At 38.0% G+C, this 20,459-nt stretch overlaps 1 protein-coding gene and 1 pseudogene across 2 annotated transcripts; both read left to right on the plus strand.

The window, feature by feature from the left end:
- The first annotated feature begins 8,342 nt into the window (after positions 1-8,342).
- Positions 8,343-11,953, plus strand: LOC148293509 (uncharacterized; annotated as a pseudogene).
- A 3,605-nt stretch (positions 11,954-15,558) lies between these two features.
- On the plus strand, positions 15,559-19,416 carry LOC110771974 (serine/arginine repetitive matrix-like protein). Of its 2 annotated transcripts, none has more exons than XM_021976339.2 (6): positions 15,559-15,911; positions 16,031-16,301; positions 16,625-16,730; positions 17,427-17,547; positions 17,684-18,610; positions 18,893-19,416. In XM_021976339.2, exons 2-6 carry the CDS (start codon positions 16,124-16,126, stop codon positions 19,298-19,300), a joined length of 1,740 nt encoding a protein of 579 aa, XP_021832031.2. In that variant the 5' UTR covers positions 15,559-15,911; positions 16,031-16,123; the 3' UTR covers positions 19,301-19,416. The 2 variants fall into 2 exon arrangements, with proteins under 2 accessions (XP_021832031.2, XP_021832032.2); XM_021976340.2 differs by having other exon boundaries at positions 16,036-16,301.
- Positions 19,417-20,459: the final 1,043 nt, after the last annotated feature.

The raw sequence follows: 20,459 nt of genomic DNA on the forward strand, positions 1-20,459 counted from the left end.
GAAAATTGTTATAATGATCCTCATTTTCTGCTGTTGGAGGCATTGGACGAGCTATTCCGCGAGGTCATCAGAGAATCAGGTTATTGGGTTGTGGGTATTGGGTTCTTAGGTGGGTTCTTGGTTTTGAGTTTTTGGGTTGTGGGTGTTGGGCTCTTGAGTTTTTTTGGTAGGATTCTGTGTTTTGGGTGGGCTTCTAGGTTGTGGGTGTTGGGTTCATGGGTTTTTGGATCTTGAGTTCTTCATTTTTGGGTTTCTTTTTGGGTTTATGTTTACACAATTTTTACCTCAATTTGGTTTCTGAAAAATTGTTATCCTCATACTCGTTTTCATGCCTTGGTCAAGCTGCGCAACTATGGGTCCTCATGCTCAAAGGTTTCGGCTGATGAGATTGCGGGGTTGGAATTGTCGCAGTCTAAAGGGTTACCGAAGAGTGTTAAGTTGAATCCACTAGCCATGAAAGATATCGACGAAATGCTACAAAATGAGGAGGAGGAAAGAGAGAACTTGAGAAAAATGCTCCTACTCGGACTTGAAGCCTCTCCCTTCTTCAATAAGCGATTCAGGTTCAGGCGTAAGTTTCACAGGCTACACTAGGAGATTCTTGCATCGAAGTAGGTTATTGATGTTTCGTCCTCTCCCATAAGCACATACACTGAGCTTTACAACGATCCTGAGATTTCTGAGATTGTTCTTTGTAGCCGTGTATATTATTATGGGTCCTCCATAAGGTCGACGACGTCGCTGCGCCTTAATCCTTTTTCACTCCAACTTATCTTCGTTCCGCTTCTTAATTAGCTCCACTATATTCTTTACTAGAATGCCATTCGTGATAAGTTGACACGAGTGACACCTATTAAAAGCCAAATGCTTCTCCTTTTTCCCAAACTTTTGGAGTCATTCTATAGGATTCATAAACGAACAAATAACATGAGTGAGATCATAATTGATCTCATTCATTCTGAGAATATCCTTAAAATCAAACTTCCATCTTTTGAAGTTTGACTAGTGAGTGTTCCAATTTTGCGAGAAATTGATTAAGAGAGTGTTCAAAGCTGTAAGGATTTGCAAAAGAAAAGCATAAATACTTTCCAAGAAACCGATTCTCAATTTGTTAAGAGAAAACAGTTTTCCATTTAACTTTATTCACAAAACTAACAAATAACACATGCAAGCTTCCTTAATTAAGTATCACACCTTTGTGGCAAGAGATTACTTATAGCTTACACAAATTACATGTTATCTTGTGCCATCACAAACAAATTACATGATAGATTCTATTTGTTGAAGAAACTTATCAAGCAATTTAAGTATGATGCAATTTTCGATTATTTCTTTAGGGTTTGAGTTTTTAGGTTTGGTTTTGTTATGAAAAGTTTGTTGATTCTCAGAACAAAGGCAAACACAATCTAGCTCAGAAAATAACCAAACAAAAAACACAGTTCAAGAAAAGAAAACCCTAAATTGCAGTGAATAGCAAAATCTGCCATGAACAGTGTTTTAGGGGTTTTTTGTGTCCATTTTTTACGCAAATACCTTTCTGAATAGGGAATAACCTAATTAACACAACTCATAGCTTTGCTGTGAGCTGTAGGCATTTTTAGAGTTTTAAGGTCATCTGCTAGGTCAAAAACGTGTTTAAAGTTTTGAAAATATGAAAAACAAATCAAAAACATGCTTTTCCAGATTCTTTAATATTCTTCATATCTTAGAAAACATGTTTAATCCATCTTCAAATTTTAAACATAACCAAAAACTCATCACGGCATGAACATATATGAAAACATAGTAGGCATGCTTGAACAACAATTACAGATATGTGTGAATAACCTTAAGCTCTGATACCAACTGTTAGATTACTTTATTACATGTTCTAGATCTTTCACACAATCTGAAATACGTATAAACATAAGGACATACATGGAGCCATCTTCCTTAGTACACAACCTCTGAACTTATCCAATCTGTCGCAACAGCAATATCCTAGCAAGAACAGGAACGGCTCAAGACTTCTGCTCTGTCTCAGAATTTGTTTCAGCTCTCTCCTTATGATGAGAATATAAGGTTAGAGAACGTGTCTGATGAGAGCAAGGCCTTAAGCTTATATAGGGCTAGGTCAAGTCGTCTCTACTTAACACCGAGGGCCAACTTAACTACTCTTCCAAGCCCACTAGATCGGTTCACGCATAAAAGGAAATAAATAGGACCCCTTAATAGGCCTCAAAACCATTCCTTATTTCACAAGGTTTTGGGCCTCAAGATATAACTTAATTTAAACTCTTATCAAAACCTGATATAACTTAGTATATAGTGCACCAATCTAAATAGGAAAACATAACAGTCTCGTCTTTATTACTCTCAGTCTCTCAACCATTATCGCCATTTGGTTTCTCTGAACTCTCTTTATCATCTAAAACCTCATAGTCGCTCCATCTCTGCTAGCTCTCCTCCATATCAGGTACATATGTGTTTATACTCTGAATTCAAAATGTGTGCACAACTCTCAAGAAAGTCTCTAGGACTGGTAAAAAAAAAGTCAGAGAGAAATGAGTGGTCATACCAGAGGACCGTGGTAAAAACAAAATAGTCAAAAATGGTGGCACAATTTTATTGGAGTTTTAAGGAAGAACTTTTGTTGCACAAGTTGGCATGCATGTTCAGAGAGAGGAAGAATACCTTCTAGTCCACAATTGATGCATATTTATCAGGCAAAATGATAGCGGCATACAAGGAGAAATTGGTGGAGTTGGACAACATTGATTTTTCCAACTATAAGGTAATTGCTTTCTTTTATGAGCTAATGGGTTGTGTTTATTTTCTTGAAATAGGTTCTTGATTTCTAGGGTTTAATTTTGGCTTTAATTTGATTACTACAATTTTTTGGGTTTCTATGAGTTAATGGAGCCCGATGGAGGATCATGAATTGTTAGAGTTCGCAGAGATCCTTTAAGAGGACTGATGTACCCCTGCTAGGATCTTCGATTATAGTATCAATGAATGCCTTTTGAGGCACAACCAGCTTGTTGGTAGGGATGGTAAGGAAGCCAGAGGTGGTGGTGTGGGCTTATGGGTATTGTGTTCTTGAGTTTTTGGTTGGGTTTTTAGGTTCGTTGGGTCTAAGTGAGGGTTTTCATTTTTTGTTTGTAAGTTCATTGTGGTCTTTGTGGGGTTCTTGGGGTTTATTGGTTGTTGGTGTTAATAAATTTATCATTTTGGGATATGGGATTTTAGGTTGTGTGTATTGGATTCTTAAGTTTTTGGGTGAGGGTGAGCTTCTGGGTTACGCGTTTCTGGGTTGTGGATGTTGGGGTTTTGTATCTTGGTTCTTCATTTTTGGGTTTCTTTTCGGGTTTATGTTTATGAAATTCTTATCTTTTAGTTTTTGAAAATTGTTATCTTGATCCTCATTTTCAGGATCCTCATTTTATGGCCTACCACGAATTATGGAGGTAATGTAAGCCCTCGAAGAATTAGGTTATTGGGATTTTTGGTGGGTTTATGTGTTTTGGGTTTGTTTTCACTCTTCGATTATGAGTGGTTAATATCAGTTGTTGGTGTTTCTGTATTTCTCGATTTTTGGGTTTCTGGGTTTTGGGTTTTTGGGTTATGCATATTGGGCTCTCGAGTTTTTGGGTGGGCTTCTAGGTTATGGGTATTGGGTTCTTGGGTTCTTCGTTTTTGGGTTTCTTTTTGAGTTTATGTACATGAAATTATTACCTCAATTTGGTTTTTGAAATTTGTTGTAATGATCCTCATTTTCAGCTGTTGAAGGTGTTGGATGACCTGTGCAATTATGGGTCCTCAGGTTTCGAGTTCGCGAGGTCATTGGAGAATCAAGTTATTGGGTTGTGGGTATTGAGCTCTTGAGTTTTTGGGTAGGATTTTGTGTTTTGGGTTGGCTTCTAGTTTGTGGGTGTTGGGTTCATGGGTTTTTGGATATTGAGTTCTTCGTTTTTGGGTTTCTTTTTGGGTTTATGTTTATGAAATTCTTGCCTAAATTTGGTTTCTAAAAATTGTTATCCTCATCGTCATTTTTAGGCCTTGGCCAAGTGTCTGCCGTGCAAATCTCACGGCCTGGAGTTCCAGGCCGATGGGATATGCGTTGACACGCGGTTTCCTGCTTTTGGGTGCGGTGCGGTTGTGCGCGGGCGTGCCAGCACGGTCTACCGTGCGTCGAGATGTTGATGAGTGTAGGATGGATAAGTGGTGCGCCTGTTTGAACTCGTCTTCTAATCAAACGATTGTAGCCGAGAGAGGAACTAGTCTCGGCTGTTAGGTTCACGGCCTGAACTACAAGGCCGTTGAGTGATGGTGTTTGTGGTGGGTTTTGGGCGGTGCTCCGGCGCGTTGCTCAGGGAGCGACGGTCGTATGATATATGGGGTGAGTGAACGAACAACAAGGATGGTGCTTCGGCGCCTTAAAAATCAAGGGTCGTATGATATATTGATGAATGAATTTTCCTTACAATTCTAACACTACTCCTAGGAAAGCAAGTGAAGATATTGAAAGTGCATTACAGGAAAAAATAAGTTGCTCTGTGGGAGGCTTTGGTTTGGTGTTTGAACCCTTTGAATGTAGCTCGAGCCTTGTATTTATAGGAAGAGTTCTTGGAGGAGTAATCGAGGCTTAAAATCTGCATGGTGGAACCTGATTAGAGCAAGTGGGTAGTCCAATCAACATTTGGGATCGTGAAGCATGGTGTTGTGACCCCATAAATCCCGGTGAATCTCGGCCGCCACTCTTGATCGTGGGTTCTGAGCTTCTGGCCGTGGAGACGCATTTATGGCCTTGATAGCTGGTGACCTATTCTCTCAAGCTGCAAGGATTCTTGTGAGAATGTCTACGTCTAATCACTGTCTTCTGTCGCCAAAACCTGACTTCAGTCACTTCTCACCTTCCCTCGTGCATTAAATGCTTATTCGTGGCCAGTGGGTTTGCTGCATTAAACAGGCACTACTTCATTAAATGAAGCATGGGTCCCTGCTATCACGTGATGATCTGACTTTAGTATTTCTGGCCGCGATTTTGCTCGGCCTCGGCCTCGGCCCGCAATCGAGGCCGAGATGAACATGCCTTAGCGTTTTTCTTTTGTCTTTAGGAAGGCAAAGCACCTTGGCGAAATGCTGCGTTTTAGCTTCTCGAGAAAGTGCTAGGGTCGAGAAAAAGGGCTCCTTCGGCCAATTCATGGCCGTGATTTATTAGGCACAAACACCAAGTTGCGCAACTATGGGTCCTCATGCTCAGAGGTTTTGGCCGATGAGATTACGAGGTTGGAATTGCCGCAGTCTGAAAGGGAGTGTTAAGTTAAATCCATTGGGCGTGAAAGATACTAGCCAAATGTTTCAAAAGCAGAGGGAGGAAAGAAAGCACTTGAGAAAAATACTCCAACTCGGAACGGAAGCCTCTCCCTTATTCTCTTCCATGTCGTTTCGTCTCTTTTACTCTTTGTCTCTTAGCCATAATCGTCGTCCGGTTTCTTTGAACTCTCTTATCATCCAAAACCTAGCCGCTCCATCTCTGCTAGCTCTCTCCCATATCAAGTACATATGTGTTTATGCCCCGGATTCAAAGTGTGTGCACGACTCTCAAGAAAGTCCCTAGGACTGTGGTAAAAAAAAAAGTCAAAAATTACAACACAATCTTATTAGAGTTTTGAGGAAGAACTTTTGCTTCAAAAGTTGTAATGCATATTCAGAGAGAGGAAGAAGACCCTTTGGTCCACAATTGATGCATAGTTATTGGGCAAATGATAGATGCATGCAAGAAGAAACTTGTGGAGCTGGACAACATTGACATTTCCAACTATGAGGTAATTGCTTTCTTGATTTCTTGGGTTTTTATGAGTTGTGTTTGTTTTCTTGAAATGGGTTCTTGATTTCTAGGGTTTAGATTTGGCTATAATTTGATTGCTACAATTTCTTGGGTTTCTATGAGTTAACGGGTTTGAGTTTGTTTTCTTGATTTCTAGGGTATAGATTTGGGCTCTAATTTGATTCCTATGATTTGGGATTTAGAGTTTGAATTGGATTGCTAGGGTTTGAAATGTGATTGCTACCATTTGTGCTTTTTTATATTTAAGGTTGGGTTTTGTTTACTTATTTCGTGGGCCTTCAAGCATGGAGCCCGATTGTAAGGTTTTTATTTGGACTTTTATTGTTTTTTGGCTATTCTCTTAAACCAACAAAACCATTGTAATATTAATTAGATTCTGGGTTAGAATCAGTGTGGGTTGAAGGGCTTCCAAGTCTCCTCTTTGCAAGTCAAAAGGTAAAATCATTTGCATTGTTCACATGGATTAATCCATACTTCACTTGGATTGATCCAACATAGATTCTTGCATGAAGCCGTTGGCAAATTCCTTTATTCATTCTTTCTTCATTCCTTTTTGAATGTTGGCTCCTTAGCCCAACGAGTGTGTGTGTGGAGATTGGTAAATCTGTGTATGGAAACATAATATATTATTTTATAATATATTGTGGGAAGCATGTCTCTTGTTTTTTAAATGACCCATACCCTTGTCCCTTAAATTATGCTGTCTCCCACCTTTAGAAGAGATGGGTTATGGCTTTCTTTATTAAAGTCTACTATTCAGACTTGGACCATGTGCGACTCATTGCTCTTTGTTTTTCACTTCCTTTGTTACCTTGTCAGCTCATCTTGTCTCTAAAGGAATCAAAAATTCCTTTCCCGTTAGGTTGTGTCTAGAGCTGCTCGTGGTTCAAGGGTTATGGGTTGTGGCCTTAAAACAGAAAGTTTTACTCTCTATATATTCCTTCCTTACAGAGAGGTTGAGTAGTGGTTCGGTTTTCACTCATGCATTTTTTAATGGCTTATTTTTCCTTTCAAGGAATACTTTTTACATGAAAAATCGATTGGGGATGAAACTCTGAAAGGAGTTCTCATTCAGCCAAAGTTCATATTCTTGAGGGTTATGAGAATGATTGCATTCACATAAGTGCTTCCCCAAGATAACTTTAAATCTTTAATGGCTGAATGTTTTTCTTTAATTCATTTTCTTTATTATTTGTTCAACTAGTATATGTTACTTGTGAGTATATGATTGATTGTATACATGTAGCTTTCTCCAAGTAAACACTTACAAGATTTCGGTTGAACATTTGTTTTGTTTCATTGTTGTTATGTTGAATTAAACTAATTGCTTCAAGTTCATTACTTCTAGTTTAATCATCACAACACTTAGGTTTCATTTGTCTAGCTCAATCATACTTTGTGATTGAGATAGATGAATCTATGAAACCATAACTCACTTCATACATCAAACTACATGCAACTAGAGCTTGGTGCTCTTGAGAGGGTTTGCTGCTAAGAGATAAAGAAAATGTGCTTGCTGAAAGATTGGATTGTAGCTGCCTATAGGTGATAGATGAGCTAAGTCTTCTTTCGTTTTTCTTGTATTTCTTAATTGAGCATATTGGATCTCTCCTGGCTTGGCGCCCCCAGTTTTTCCCCTTGTTGGATTTCTGGGTCAACAATTCTCGTGTGTTATTTACATTCCGCTGTGACTAGTTTTAATTTATTAACCACGAAATCGTTTGTGTTTGTGCTTGTGTGTTTTTGAAGAAGTTTAATTTAAAAAGGGTAGTCTTTTTCTTCTCGCCTACTTCACCCCCCCTCTATAGGCTTTTAGAGCTTAGGGCCTGGTTTTACACCGATGGAGGATCAGGAACTGTTGGAGTTTGCATAGATCCTCCCAGAGGACTGGATGCATGTAACAACATGAAAGAAGGTATGAAATAATATGTTTTGAAGATGCCCAAATCTGTTTTATGGAATGATGTATGATGCACATTATAGATTTTTGTGGTTAAGATTTGTGTAATGCACAAAACGCCTAACAATTTATATGGGTATGTGTGTTGTTGTAATAATTGTAAGATACATGAATGGATCTTTGAAGAGGTGTTGGGTGGTGGCACGTGGTTAGCCCTATAAATTTCTAATTAGATTGTTTTCTCTACGTGGCACATTTTTTCATGATGTAATCCCAACAATTTTGCATATAGGATTTTTGAGAGCCACATGTCGGTACATGATTAGCCCTCCATATTTTCAATTGGATTTTTGTCCTCGTGGAACATCTTATCTTCATCTTCAAATGTCAATAAAAGAGATGTTTTGGGTTTCATATCTCACACCTTTATTTGATTCATCTCTAATTATTCTTTTCAATTTGTATAACTTTTCATTCCAATTCAATTCTGCAATGGATTCCAACTAGGGTTCCTCATCCAATTCCGAATTGAAAGACCAATGGGAGGATTAGAGACGCCAACTAATAGAGGAGGATGAAGAACATGATACTGGGAGGCACAAAAACTACCTTATGACGACAACCACCACATCCTGGGTGTGTAAGGAAACATCCCAACAACCCCAATGGGGTGACTTTATTGTTGGTCATGTTATCAAACCCCGACAACAAGAGATTGCACGCAAAACACTAATGAAGAACTACTTCAATCCTCATCTAGTGTACACAGAAGATGATTTTAGATGCCGATTTTGGATGAGGCGTCATGTTTTTGAGCGTTTGCTATCTGATGTCCAAGCGGCCAACCCTTTCTTCTAACATAGAGTGAATAATGCAAGCCAACCCAGTTTCTCGTCCAACCAAAGGGTAACTGTCGCACTTCGAATGATGACATACACATCTTCAGATGATGCGATGAATGACACATATGGTATGTTTGAGTCTTCATTTTTTAAAAATCTTGCTCAATTTTGTCATACAATTGTTCATATCTACAAAGATACGTACCTTCGAGCACCAAATGCGTAGGACATGGATTGACTCTTATGCAAAGCTGAAGATAGGGATTTCCTGACATGATAGGCTTGCTAGATTATATGCATTGGAAGTGGAAGAATTGTCCAATCAGATGGCAGGGTAGCTTCAACAGAAGATCCAGAAAACCAACTATTGTTTTGAAGGCCATGGCCTCGTATGAGACCTGGATCTAGCATGCTTTCTTTAGGATCCCAAGAGCCCAAAATGACCTAACCGTATTAAGGCGCTTACCCATCTTTGATGCCCTAACGGAGGGTGAATCACCCCAACTACACTACTACATCAACGACTGTCACCACAACATGGGGTTATTACCTTGCTAATGGTATTGTTAGATATATGCCCTAGAAGCCAATATAAAATGGATAATTCTAAGAAAATAATATATAATAATCAAAGGGGCAAGAACGTTGCTTTAAATATATAACGTACACAAAGTAACAAGCCCATGGATTAAGATATAAATGGAAAGTGGTCTAAAGAAGTTAGATGCACGAGACCTTTCCATACATATAAATATCATATCCTAAAATGTTCCTAGTCATAGGACCACCAATTGGACAATGGTGATTCGCAAAGACTGGTACACATTATGTCTGCTCAATTGGGAGGATGATTAGTCTTAAGTCATTCGTGTAGAGACACTAAGACAGATGTGTAGGTGCTCTATAGAAGATGGAGTCCATTGAATGCGATCAACTCTAGAATTCTTGTATGGAAGTCTTATTCACAAGTGTCAAACAAAGAATTCTAAGTTGCGATAATGCAAATTAATCCTTAGACCTGAGACATCATAGTTGTCTTGTATATATGTTGTTTCTTTTTTAGAGTACTATACGGTGGTATCAAAATGATGTGACTTAAAGGTGTTCCTCAGGATTCTCAGCATGTACACAGAGACATGTGATGTATAACAAGGAATCTCTGCTCTTAGTAAGAAGAGAGAATACTCTAAAGATATTATTCGTGAATCTTTGGCCAAAATATTGGATGTAAATTGAAACAAGAACGTTTTCAATTTCATCAAATTGAATCATATTGAATCATATAATCTAGAGATGTCATATTAGGGATTTTGACACAAGTTTACCATATCCCGAGAATATGACATAGAGTATTGAATTAGAGAATGATCAAATTGCATTGTAATCACAAACTGACTAGGTTCTCTAAATGAATTCTTTTTAGCTTGGGTAGCAATGAAATACTGCTAGGTGTCACTCATGGCTTGTGGACGCCCTGTAAAGACTAATTATAATTAGCCTTCGCCAATAGGGAGAATTGAATGGAGGGATACAATTCACACTTGATTCAGAGTGAATCATTCATACCCACTACCTCGCTAATTAGAAACTATAAGATCACACACCGAAAAGGAATCAATTGGGAAATAATGAAGAGAATGAATGATTTTGTGACTTGGTCAAAGTCAATGTGAAAGTCAAAGGTCAAAGGTCAAACGGTTGACCCAACACTAGACACGGCCAACTAAGAATGACCGAGATCAACACTCATTAGACAAGTGAGTGATTGAATGAGTCAAGTCACTAGAGTAATTAAATTGATTAGATTAATTTAATTATTCAATTAAAGTTATGAAACTTTAATTAAAGGTCTCATATGACTTGGAAATTCAAAAGGGATTTGACCACATATGTGACACATTATAAGATTAATGTGTTGGACAAGATAGCAAAAGATGACACACAAAAAAGGGGGGGTATGGCTACATTAAAGTTTGGGGGCATTTTTGTCACTCTTGTGACATTTTTTATCCTATAAGTGTGTAGCTATGGAATCCTATCATCCTAGGGTTTTCAAGTTGGTGAAGTTAGAAGAGAGAAAACATCAAGCTCTTTCTCCGTAACTCCTTCAATCTATCACATTAAGTGAGGGTGCTAGCACCACTCTTCACTTGCTGTCTACTCATTCTCTCATCCAATTCAATCCTTGGTGAAGAGGTTTAGGGAGGCTCATATCTTTGTACCTATTTAGAGAGCTACAAGGTGGAGAATCAACATCAAAGGGAGAGCCAACAACAAAGGGACCGCTCCCTCTACTTGAACACCATTCTTGGTTTCAAGATTCGCTCCAAGGGTATGAACATCTTATCTTTCTCTCAAATAGGATTTAGAGAGTCTTTGGTGCACACTTTCATAGACAGGGACGGTACACAGGTTTGGCTAACATGGGCTACAGCCCAGGTGGCTTTTAAAATCCCAACCCAAAAACTAAATATAGCCCAGCCAGCTCCAATTGAATATCCTATTATCCTAGTCCTGCCCTTCTTAGGAATCCAATTGAATATCCTAGTCATGCCTTCACGTGGGGAATAAAATTTATAAAAGGGAGAATAGGAAAGCTGCAGCCTACAGCACATAGGATAAAAAAAAATAAAAAAAAAAGAGAAAAAAGAGAATGCACGCAGGATGTTTATATGTAAGGTAAATTTAGCCCAGTCAAGTTTGAAATCCTGGGTCCGTCCCTGTTCATAGACTTATAAAGATTGGGACGAAATGAGACTTGCATGAATCCCTAGTTTAGTTTATTTAATGCTTTCGCTCTTACTTTGATTTCATATTAGATGTGGCATGCTAGGTGATTTATACTCTCAAAGTTTGGTTGTAGAGTTTTTTGAAATCTCTACACAACACCATTCCCACAATATTCCCTTCAGGTATTTACCCAAATTGGGCAATACTTGTCCAAGCAATTCCATAACCTGTGAATGACAAGAGAAGTATTTTTTTGAGAAGCAAGAGGCGTACTGGAAGGACGTTGAAAGGGCATTTGGTATTCCACAAGCAAGATGGTTAACCATTAGAGCACTGACAAGGAGGTGAAGTCTAGAAGAACTTAACTTCATCATGATATCATGCATTACATTGCACAACATGATTGTGGAGGATGAACAGGATGACTACATTGGTGGAGATTCTGACGATGATGAGGGTGACCCAAATAGGTCAAGGAGAGCTCTTGCTAGAATATATGACGTGCCTAATTTGCCTCGAGATCCAAGAATTGGTAGGATCCCCATAAAGGAATACATGAGTCGTCATAGGTTGATATGCTCTCATACCGCAAACAACAACCTACAAGAGGGTCTTGTTGCACATCTTTGGGCCAAACAAGCACTAGAATGATGAGTTGCCTTGTGACATTAGCTAGGTTTTTTGTGTTTGCAACTAATAATAATTGACAATACATTGTCATGTTCAAGTCTTCGTCTTGTTTTAGAAACAACTTTGGTGTTTGCAACTAATAATAATTGACAATACATTGTCATGTTCAAGTTTTTGTCTTGTTTTAAAAACAACTTTTAAATTAATTTAAATTGAAAAAGATGAAGGATAGTTTGTAAAAGAATGAAGAGAATGTGAGAAATTATGTAAAAGAACGAAATTGAGGAATGATAATATGTAAAATAATTAAATGTTGTGAGAAATTATGTAAGAATAAGGTAGGTATTTATACAAAAAAAAAATAGGAATTTTTTAGAATTTTTTTATTTATAAAATAAATAATAACAAAAACTCAGTGACGTCAGCTGGGCCCATCCAATTATTTAGCCCGGACTGGCCAAAGGGCCACGTGTGGCCTGATTTTTAGGAATTGACCCCTTTTATAGCCCTTCCTTTTTTGTAATCCTTTGTATAACCCACTCAAGGAGATGAATTTTGAAAATTTTGGCTATATCCTCAAATATAGCCCTCACTTGAGATGACCTTAGATTGCTCTTCCACTCTTTCCACGGATAAGATGGTAACTTGGCATCAAACATATTGTCCCATATTTATAGTGTACATGTACAAAAGAAGATACTTAGCCACCATTTCCTAACACTTGTCACTATCCCAACCAACTGCATGCTTTGGTCCTTCCATTGTGTTTCTATTGACTTACCCATATGGTCATAAGTTAACTTATATGAAATGCAGGATTCCTACTTAACAAACATTTTGAGGTTGAAGCTCTTCATCCACATAATCAGTGGTGGATCCACCATAACGACCCCATGGCAGCCCTGGATATGGCTTGGAGGTCCTTGGTTTCTCTTGGCAGCCATGGGAGACGACCCTATGGAGAAGAAGATGCAAGCTGCTAGGGAGAAGAAATAGGGAGGAAGAAGAAGACAGTGGTTGAGAGGGAGAAGAAAATAGAGAGAGGGAGAGGAAGAAGAAGAAGACTAAGAGGGAGAAGAAAGAAGCGCTGAGACAAATTAAAAAAAGGAAAGATATTTGTTAGGGTTTTTAAAATATTTTTTTAATTATGTTGGGTAGACCTATAAATACTAAAAATATATATTAATAGCATAAACATGTAATTTACCATAGTGGTCTTTGAATTGAAAAGGACCTTAAGGTCAACGGTTCAACACTAATTGTGCTCCCTTTTTCTTTTTTCTTTTTTTATATTATAATATTCAAGGTATTTTATTATTTGGGTTATTTTTGGGTGAGTTTATTTATTATTTGAGTTGGTGTTATTATTTTGATGAAATTTTTGGTTTACATAATACATATATGAGCTTGATTTATTGAATGATGTTTTTGTTAATTGAAATATGTTTGGTGTGTTTTTTATTTTTTATTTTTTGCATTATTTCATCTTAAAAAGAAAATCGAAACTTTAACACTATGACCCCATAGAGTAACAATCCTGGATCAACCACTACACATGATTGCTTATCCTTTTTCAGCATTGTGCTACTCTGAGCCATGCAATTAACTAATGGGTCGCACATGGACCACGGAGCAATGCAAGACTAGCAGTTGACTGAAGAAAAGTTCACCTATTATTACAGATATTTACTCACATTTCATGTAAGTTTTTACCGTGTCACATATCCATACTAAAAATTGAGCGCTATATATAGTTTGATCACATTACATGTTCAAACAATGTACAATTATGCAAAGCGATACTAAAACCTAAGATATGTAGTTTGATTACGTAACATGTTCAAACAACTTAACTTAACATTACAATTTATACTCTAGTCCTAACCAAATACAACTCCAAAATGATCATTGCGTTGCAAGCATCCAAAGTCAAGTATATCGGCTCTTTACTTATGTCGTGTGGTTGGTTTTGTCGGATTACTTTTGGAATGTCTCTACACGAGCAACCATAACATGGCTAATCTTGCTGGGCTTAATGTTGGCCCATACAAGTATCAAGCATCGTTTTCCTATATGGTCCAGTAATATTGGGAGCTTGTGATGATTTGATAGGCCAATGGTTCACTCGTGACCGTTTGAGGCTTTATATGATATTTGATAGGAATATCCTAAAAAATATTGTGTCACGTATTTTCTAGTAAGAATTTATAAAAAAAAATAAAAAGGGGGTGTCACGTCTCTGTTCTGGAACCGCTCTAGCATCTATGGAAAGATTAAAAGGCACTCTTCCAAAAAAACTTCATTGATATGAAGCAATTAGCGAAGATGAAATGGCTATTTTAAATTTCACGTCCCTTAGTAATTTGATTTGAGTTGTTTTGGAACCCCCTCCTCAGTAAACACCAAGTTGCATGAAACATGAATATCATATGTATGGATTAAACGTTGGAGTGTACCCTTTTATGAGCCAAAATTGAACAAATTTGAGAAAGTACATCGAATACACATGTGAATAATGTAGGGCTTTGTGACCCAAAGTGGACAATCTTTTGTTAAATGGTCATCAAAACTTCATAAATAAGTGATCAATTAACTACTTGTTTTCCTTTTCTTTGCTACATTGGTAATGTCAATGTGTAACACTAGTTGTAAAAGCATGTGTAAATTTTTTTTTTGTTTGTTTGGGAGAAGATGAGTCAAGACTCAAGTGTATACGTTCCTTGTAAACGAGGTGGTTAAGTCTTTTTATTTTATTTTAAAAAAATTTAGAGAAGGTGGTTACGTTAATATTATCAGATGATTGTCATTTTGTTTTCGAGGAGAAGATAAATTAAGAATACATATTCTTTGTAGACGAGATAATTAAGTTAACTTTCATAGATAATTGTTAATCGTTGTTGTATATGACATTCACAATAAAACAATTGCTTACGCATATATAGGTGACCAACTCTTCTAAGAGTTTTTATTTTATTATATATATATATCATATACTTCCAAATGAAAAACCTAATTTCAAAGTTAACAAATGTGAGATTCCATCTCCTTGTTTAATAATTGTTCACAAACACCAAAATGGAAAAAAAAAAATATGAAAAAAAGAAATTGTTGGTTATGATGATAATAATGGTTATAGAAAGATAGCAACTACCAACTCAAATAAATATAATGGACTTAATTGTCTAATCCAAGTCATTTCCCCTTGAGATCTTTTGGTAGGTTGGGGGGTTAATTCTTGATCTTCCTTGAAGGATATGCAATTACCAACAAAGTCTCTTGAGGTAGGTCCAATAATGTGATATGATTATGATATAACTTGTAGGACCATATCACTACATCTTTAATCTTAACCACAATAGCTTCTAATTAGATAAACCAATTCTCAAAGTCCTTCAAAAAGGTTTCTCAAAACTGAAGGCACAAACAATTATGGGTAAAAGCAAAACACATTAACAATTGAACATAAAGATTAGCAAAAAGGGTGGGTTTTGCCAAAAAAAAAAAACAACCTTGACTTGAAGAGATGATGTCCAATGCAAAGTAAATCATGTCATTGCATTAGTTTCTAGTTGTTTGGTGTGTTGTGAATGCCATATAGTTGTTTTATGGCTTTTGGTCCACTCACATGCCCTGAACATTGATAGGGCCCTACACCAAAGGTGAAAAGTGCCCTTCTGCTTGTAATTTGTTCATCAGTCCCTGACACACCACCATGAATGGAATGAGCACCCATTGGCCACACCACTCTCCTCTTCTTGAGTAAAAAAAACACCAAAAAGAAGTAGAGGGGAAGAAGAAGAAGCAAGCAACCCATTACCCAAGACCCCAAATGACCCAATGTCTCTCTGGCCTCTGCTTCCATTTCCATAAACAAATATTTTAAAAAAATAGAGAAAAGCTCGGATCTTTAACTGCGCCATTGCAGTTGCACCACAACAGATCTAAAAGCTCGAATCTTTCTCTCACATATGACGTAAAGGTGAAAAAAAATATAACGACAAGGAAGAAAGAGAAGCTCTCGATGACTTACTGTCTCCCTTTGCATCTACTACACTCTCTCTCCGCAGCATTAGATCTCACTCTCTCTCACTCTGTCAGTGCAGACAATTCGTTCACTTTGCTGAAGAAACAGAGGGAGATGGTGCCTCTCGCATTCAGGCTCTAGTCTAGACACAGAGGAATTTGGGGACGATGATGAACAGGAATGCGAGGGAATCTCTGGTCGGAGGGAGGAATATTCCGTTCGGGTCGCAGCACCGGCGAGGTCTGAGCTTGAATTTGACTAAAGACTCCGACGAGGGCAACTTGGATCTCTTCTCGAAGAATCGCCGGACTCTCTCTGTAACTTCCTCCGACGAGTCTTCCGATGGTACATTTCTCTTCCTAGTCTCTCTCTATTTTTTTCACAGACAGAAATGTCCTTGAGATGTTTCCGTGGCTTTGTTTGATTCGGAGGGCAATTCGGTCATTTGATTGAATAATAACGGCCTGAGCGGAGAATGAGTCAACGAGATTTGTCGGCATCTTGTCCCAGAGGATTTAGATGCTCGATTTTGTTCACGACTAACCGCCAAATGGCGCCGTTTGATGGGTTAAACGGAAGATTTGTTCATGATAATTCAGTGGATTTGTTAAGATGTGATTTTGGGATTAATCTAATTACAATTTTACAATGATTTGATTGTGATTTAGTTTCGGTGAAATTGGGGAGGCTTTCAGTTGGATCGGCCAAAGTGGGAAGGACTGGTATTGATGATCTGCTGTCATCTGCAGAGGGTGGAAAGCACGATTATGACTGGTAAAATATGTTTCATAATCATCTCTTCCACTGGATCATGACCCAGAAAACATTTTTGTGAGATTTGTTTATGCATGGGATGATTTTAATTAATTTTACTTCACATCCCTTTTCCTTTTGTGGTAATTTTCATGTTGGATTCAGAATAATTCCTTGCTTTGATTTGCTGATATAGAATCAGCAACTGAGATGTTCTTTTGGTGACTCTTAATTAACACTAAAGACAGAGAGATCATATCTGAATGTACTGTTTTGATTAGGACAAGGCAAAGAAAGCATCACTCTACAATCAAACATTAAGTTAATCAAATCTTGTGGAATTTTATGTCCATCTTGTAACTTCAGAATTACAAGGCAAAGAAAGCATCACTCATTTTTTATTTTTTTTTGAGTCTCCTGAAGCATTTGACTTCGAGACAGACTACTACCAACATCCTCTTGTTTTGACAAATAGGTTGCATGAAAAGTTCCTCTGCTTAATGTAAACTTAAAGTTAACAAATGGGTTTGCATTAGCCTGAACTCAAAGTCAACAAGGTCTTGCGTAAATAGTTCATGCTTGAATTGTTAGATTGAATAGTTCATCTTTAGGGTTATTGTTTGTTTTAATGGTTACATTATTACTTCATGAAATTAGATTAGTAAGATTACATGAAATTACTTCTGTCTGATTTTTATCACCTTTCTGTGTCATCAGGCTTCTCACTCCTCCTGAAACTCCACTTTTTCCTTCATCAGATGGAAGTGAATCTCAACCAACCTTAGCTGCTTCACGAACCAGTTTAAGCAGATCAGGTTCTACAGCTAAGCCTTCAAGGGTATGTCTTTCCCAGTTGACCTTATCATGTTTAGTATGAATTTCTGTTTAGAAATTAGATAGCCTACTCCAGATTAGCAAAGAAACTCTTCAGAAAGTATGCTTCATTGTTTTCTTAATTTCTATTTTTGTTTCAGCTTTCAGTTTCACAATCTGAGAGTAACCATCCATCAAGACCTGCTAGAAGCAGTTCAGTGACTCGCTCTTCAACTTCTACATCACTATATAACAACTATTCCTCAAACAGAAACCCCAATATCCTTAACACGAGCTCAGCTTCAGTCTCATCTTACACTAGACCATCCTCCCCCATTACCCGCTCTCCATCTACAGCAAGGCCTTCCACTCCAACCTCTCGTCCATCACTGTCACGATCCACAACTCCTTCTAGACCCCGTACAACTTCAACCAGCTCTTCCATCGAGAAACCTCGATCAGTGCAAAGCTCGAGGCCCTCAACTCCTAGTAGTACCAGGCCACAAATTCCTGCAAACTTGAATTCACTTGCTTCTCGACCAAACTCTCGTCCATCTACTCCCACACGTCGGAGTTCATTGCCTTCCTTGTCTCCAGCATCAAGTCCCTCACCTTCAGCTGGTCGTGTTCTATCAAATGGGCGCAGTTCAGCACCCTCATCCAGACCAAGCTCCCCTAGTCCACGTATCCGCCCCCCACCACAGCCAGTTGTTCCCCCTGATTTTCCTCTTGACACACCGCCAAACCTTAGAACAACTTTACCAGACAGGCCAATTTCTGCTGGAAGGTCCCGGCCTGGTGCTGTTGTCTCAATGAAGGGGAAGCCAGAACCCCCTGTTGCCTTGGTTGTGCCAAGAAGACAGTCATCACCCATTGCCTCAAGGGGAAGACTGACAGAGCCCCCTGGAAGGGGCCGTGTACATCCCACTGGACACCTTCCTGATGTTCCTGAGCCTCGGAAGGCTACACTTATCCCTGATCTGGGCATGAGGAAGCCTGTGAAGACTTCCACAACAACAGCTACAGACAGCACTGGGTTTGGGAGGAACATCTCGAAGAAATCTCTCGATATGGCTATCCGACATATGGTATATAAACCCTTTCCTTGAAATCATATGAATGAACTGTGAGGTTGTGAAAAACATGGATCATTTAACTCGATGAATTTTTAGAAGTCACCAACTTAAAATTATTCTTAGCATTGTCTTTCTCTGACCAGCATCAAATTATATTCATACTAGAAGAGTAATTTGTCTAGTCTGTTACTTCCAATTCAATAGCAAGAGATTCAATAATGTTATTTCTTAGAAACTTTACTTTCTCTTGAGCAAATTAATAGATTCTAATAATTGATCTACTATCTGATGTAGGATATAAGAAATGGAACAGGGAATGGTCGCCAACTTTCAGGCAGCACCCTCTTCCCTCAGAGCATCCGATCATCATCCACTCCCAAGCCCCAGTCCGTTCGCGGGTTAAGTGTGCCAGCATCTGCCCGCACTAACGGAAGCCTGCAAACAGGCAGTAATGGAGTCATTTCAGAGAATGGAAACATTATGAACCGGCCTGTGGAAAATGGAAGTGAAGCAGACAGTGGAAGATACTCTGCAAAGCTGAGTGAAGTGGACGTCTATGAAAGCTCTCGTTATGATGCGATATTGCTCAAAGAAGACTTGAAGAGCACAAACTGGCTGCACAGTTTGGATGATAAACTTGATCAAGGACCCATCTTTGATACTGGATTTGAGCATCTGCCTGAACCTTTCGGGCTCTTATAACACCCGAGTAAGCGTGTGTAATTTTTTTCTTTCTTCTTCTTTTAAGTTATATGGTTTCTTAATATGGATGAATCACTTAAAACAGAAGAATGAAGAGCCAGTACTTGCCTGTGAAATCATTGCATTTATTCTTGTTGATGGATGTCCTATATTTGCAAATAGCAGCACAAATTGGTTGCTCAAAGTTTTGAAGTACAAGAAAACTCACAATTCAGATTATGGGTTTGCCTAGAAGCCCAAAGCTGACAATTCACAATTGTGGATGATATGATTTTTCTGGGCCAAAACTTTTTCAAAGATTCCATTTTTCTTAAAATAAAAGAATACTGGACCGACCCATCTGATCCAATGATGGTTTAAGCAGTCTATTCACGTAGCCCAACAAGGAAAGCCCGACCCATATTCTTTATTTTCTTTGGTTTTTTATTTTTTTTTTATTTTTATTTATTTATTTGTTATTGTAACGGTAATCAGATCATTGCTTTGCTGTTTTCAATCAACCTAAGCAACCGTTAGTTTGGATTTGACAAAACTAAGTTATTAAAGATCATCAAAAGTCAATGTAGCATGTTAGCACAACGTTAAACAAACTTCATATCAAATAAGAGGCTTGAACCAAACACTCAAGGAGGACCACTCAACACCACGCATTAAAGAAAGAAGGGGACCTCTTTGCTTTCTTCAGCATTTTATAAGTAAATATGAAAGCAACTCCTGGTTTTGGATGTTACCCATATATATATTCATATACAAAATACAACCACATCAGGAAATAAAGGCCTAGACCAAGGACTTTTCTTTGTGTGTGTGTTTTGGTTTTCTTGAAAGAAAATTCAAGACCCGACTATAAATGCATCATGCATGTGGTTGAATTCTCAAAAATTCAAGATCCGACTATAAATGCATCGTGAAAGTCCAAGTTTGCAAGAGGTTTGTAACTCAAATGATTAAGAATATTTACCTATGCATCCAAGGTCATGTGTTCGATTCCCAACCCCTTTTTCATGGCTTGTATATGTCGAAAGAAATTTTTAAAAAAAGTTCATAAGGTTTTGCCATGGAGAAGTAGCTAGCTTGAGATCGTCACGTCTCTGCCATTTCCAAGCACATTTTGTCAATTTGTAATTAAATATCATGCATCGCATTGATTCAATTTATA

The sequence above is a fragment of the Prunus avium genome, chromosome 6, assembly GCF_965620075.1.
Source record: "Prunus avium chromosome 6, drPruAviu1.hap1.1, whole genome shotgun sequence".
Classification (NCBI taxonomy): Eukaryota; Viridiplantae; Streptophyta; class Magnoliopsida; order Rosales; family Rosaceae; genus Prunus; species Prunus avium.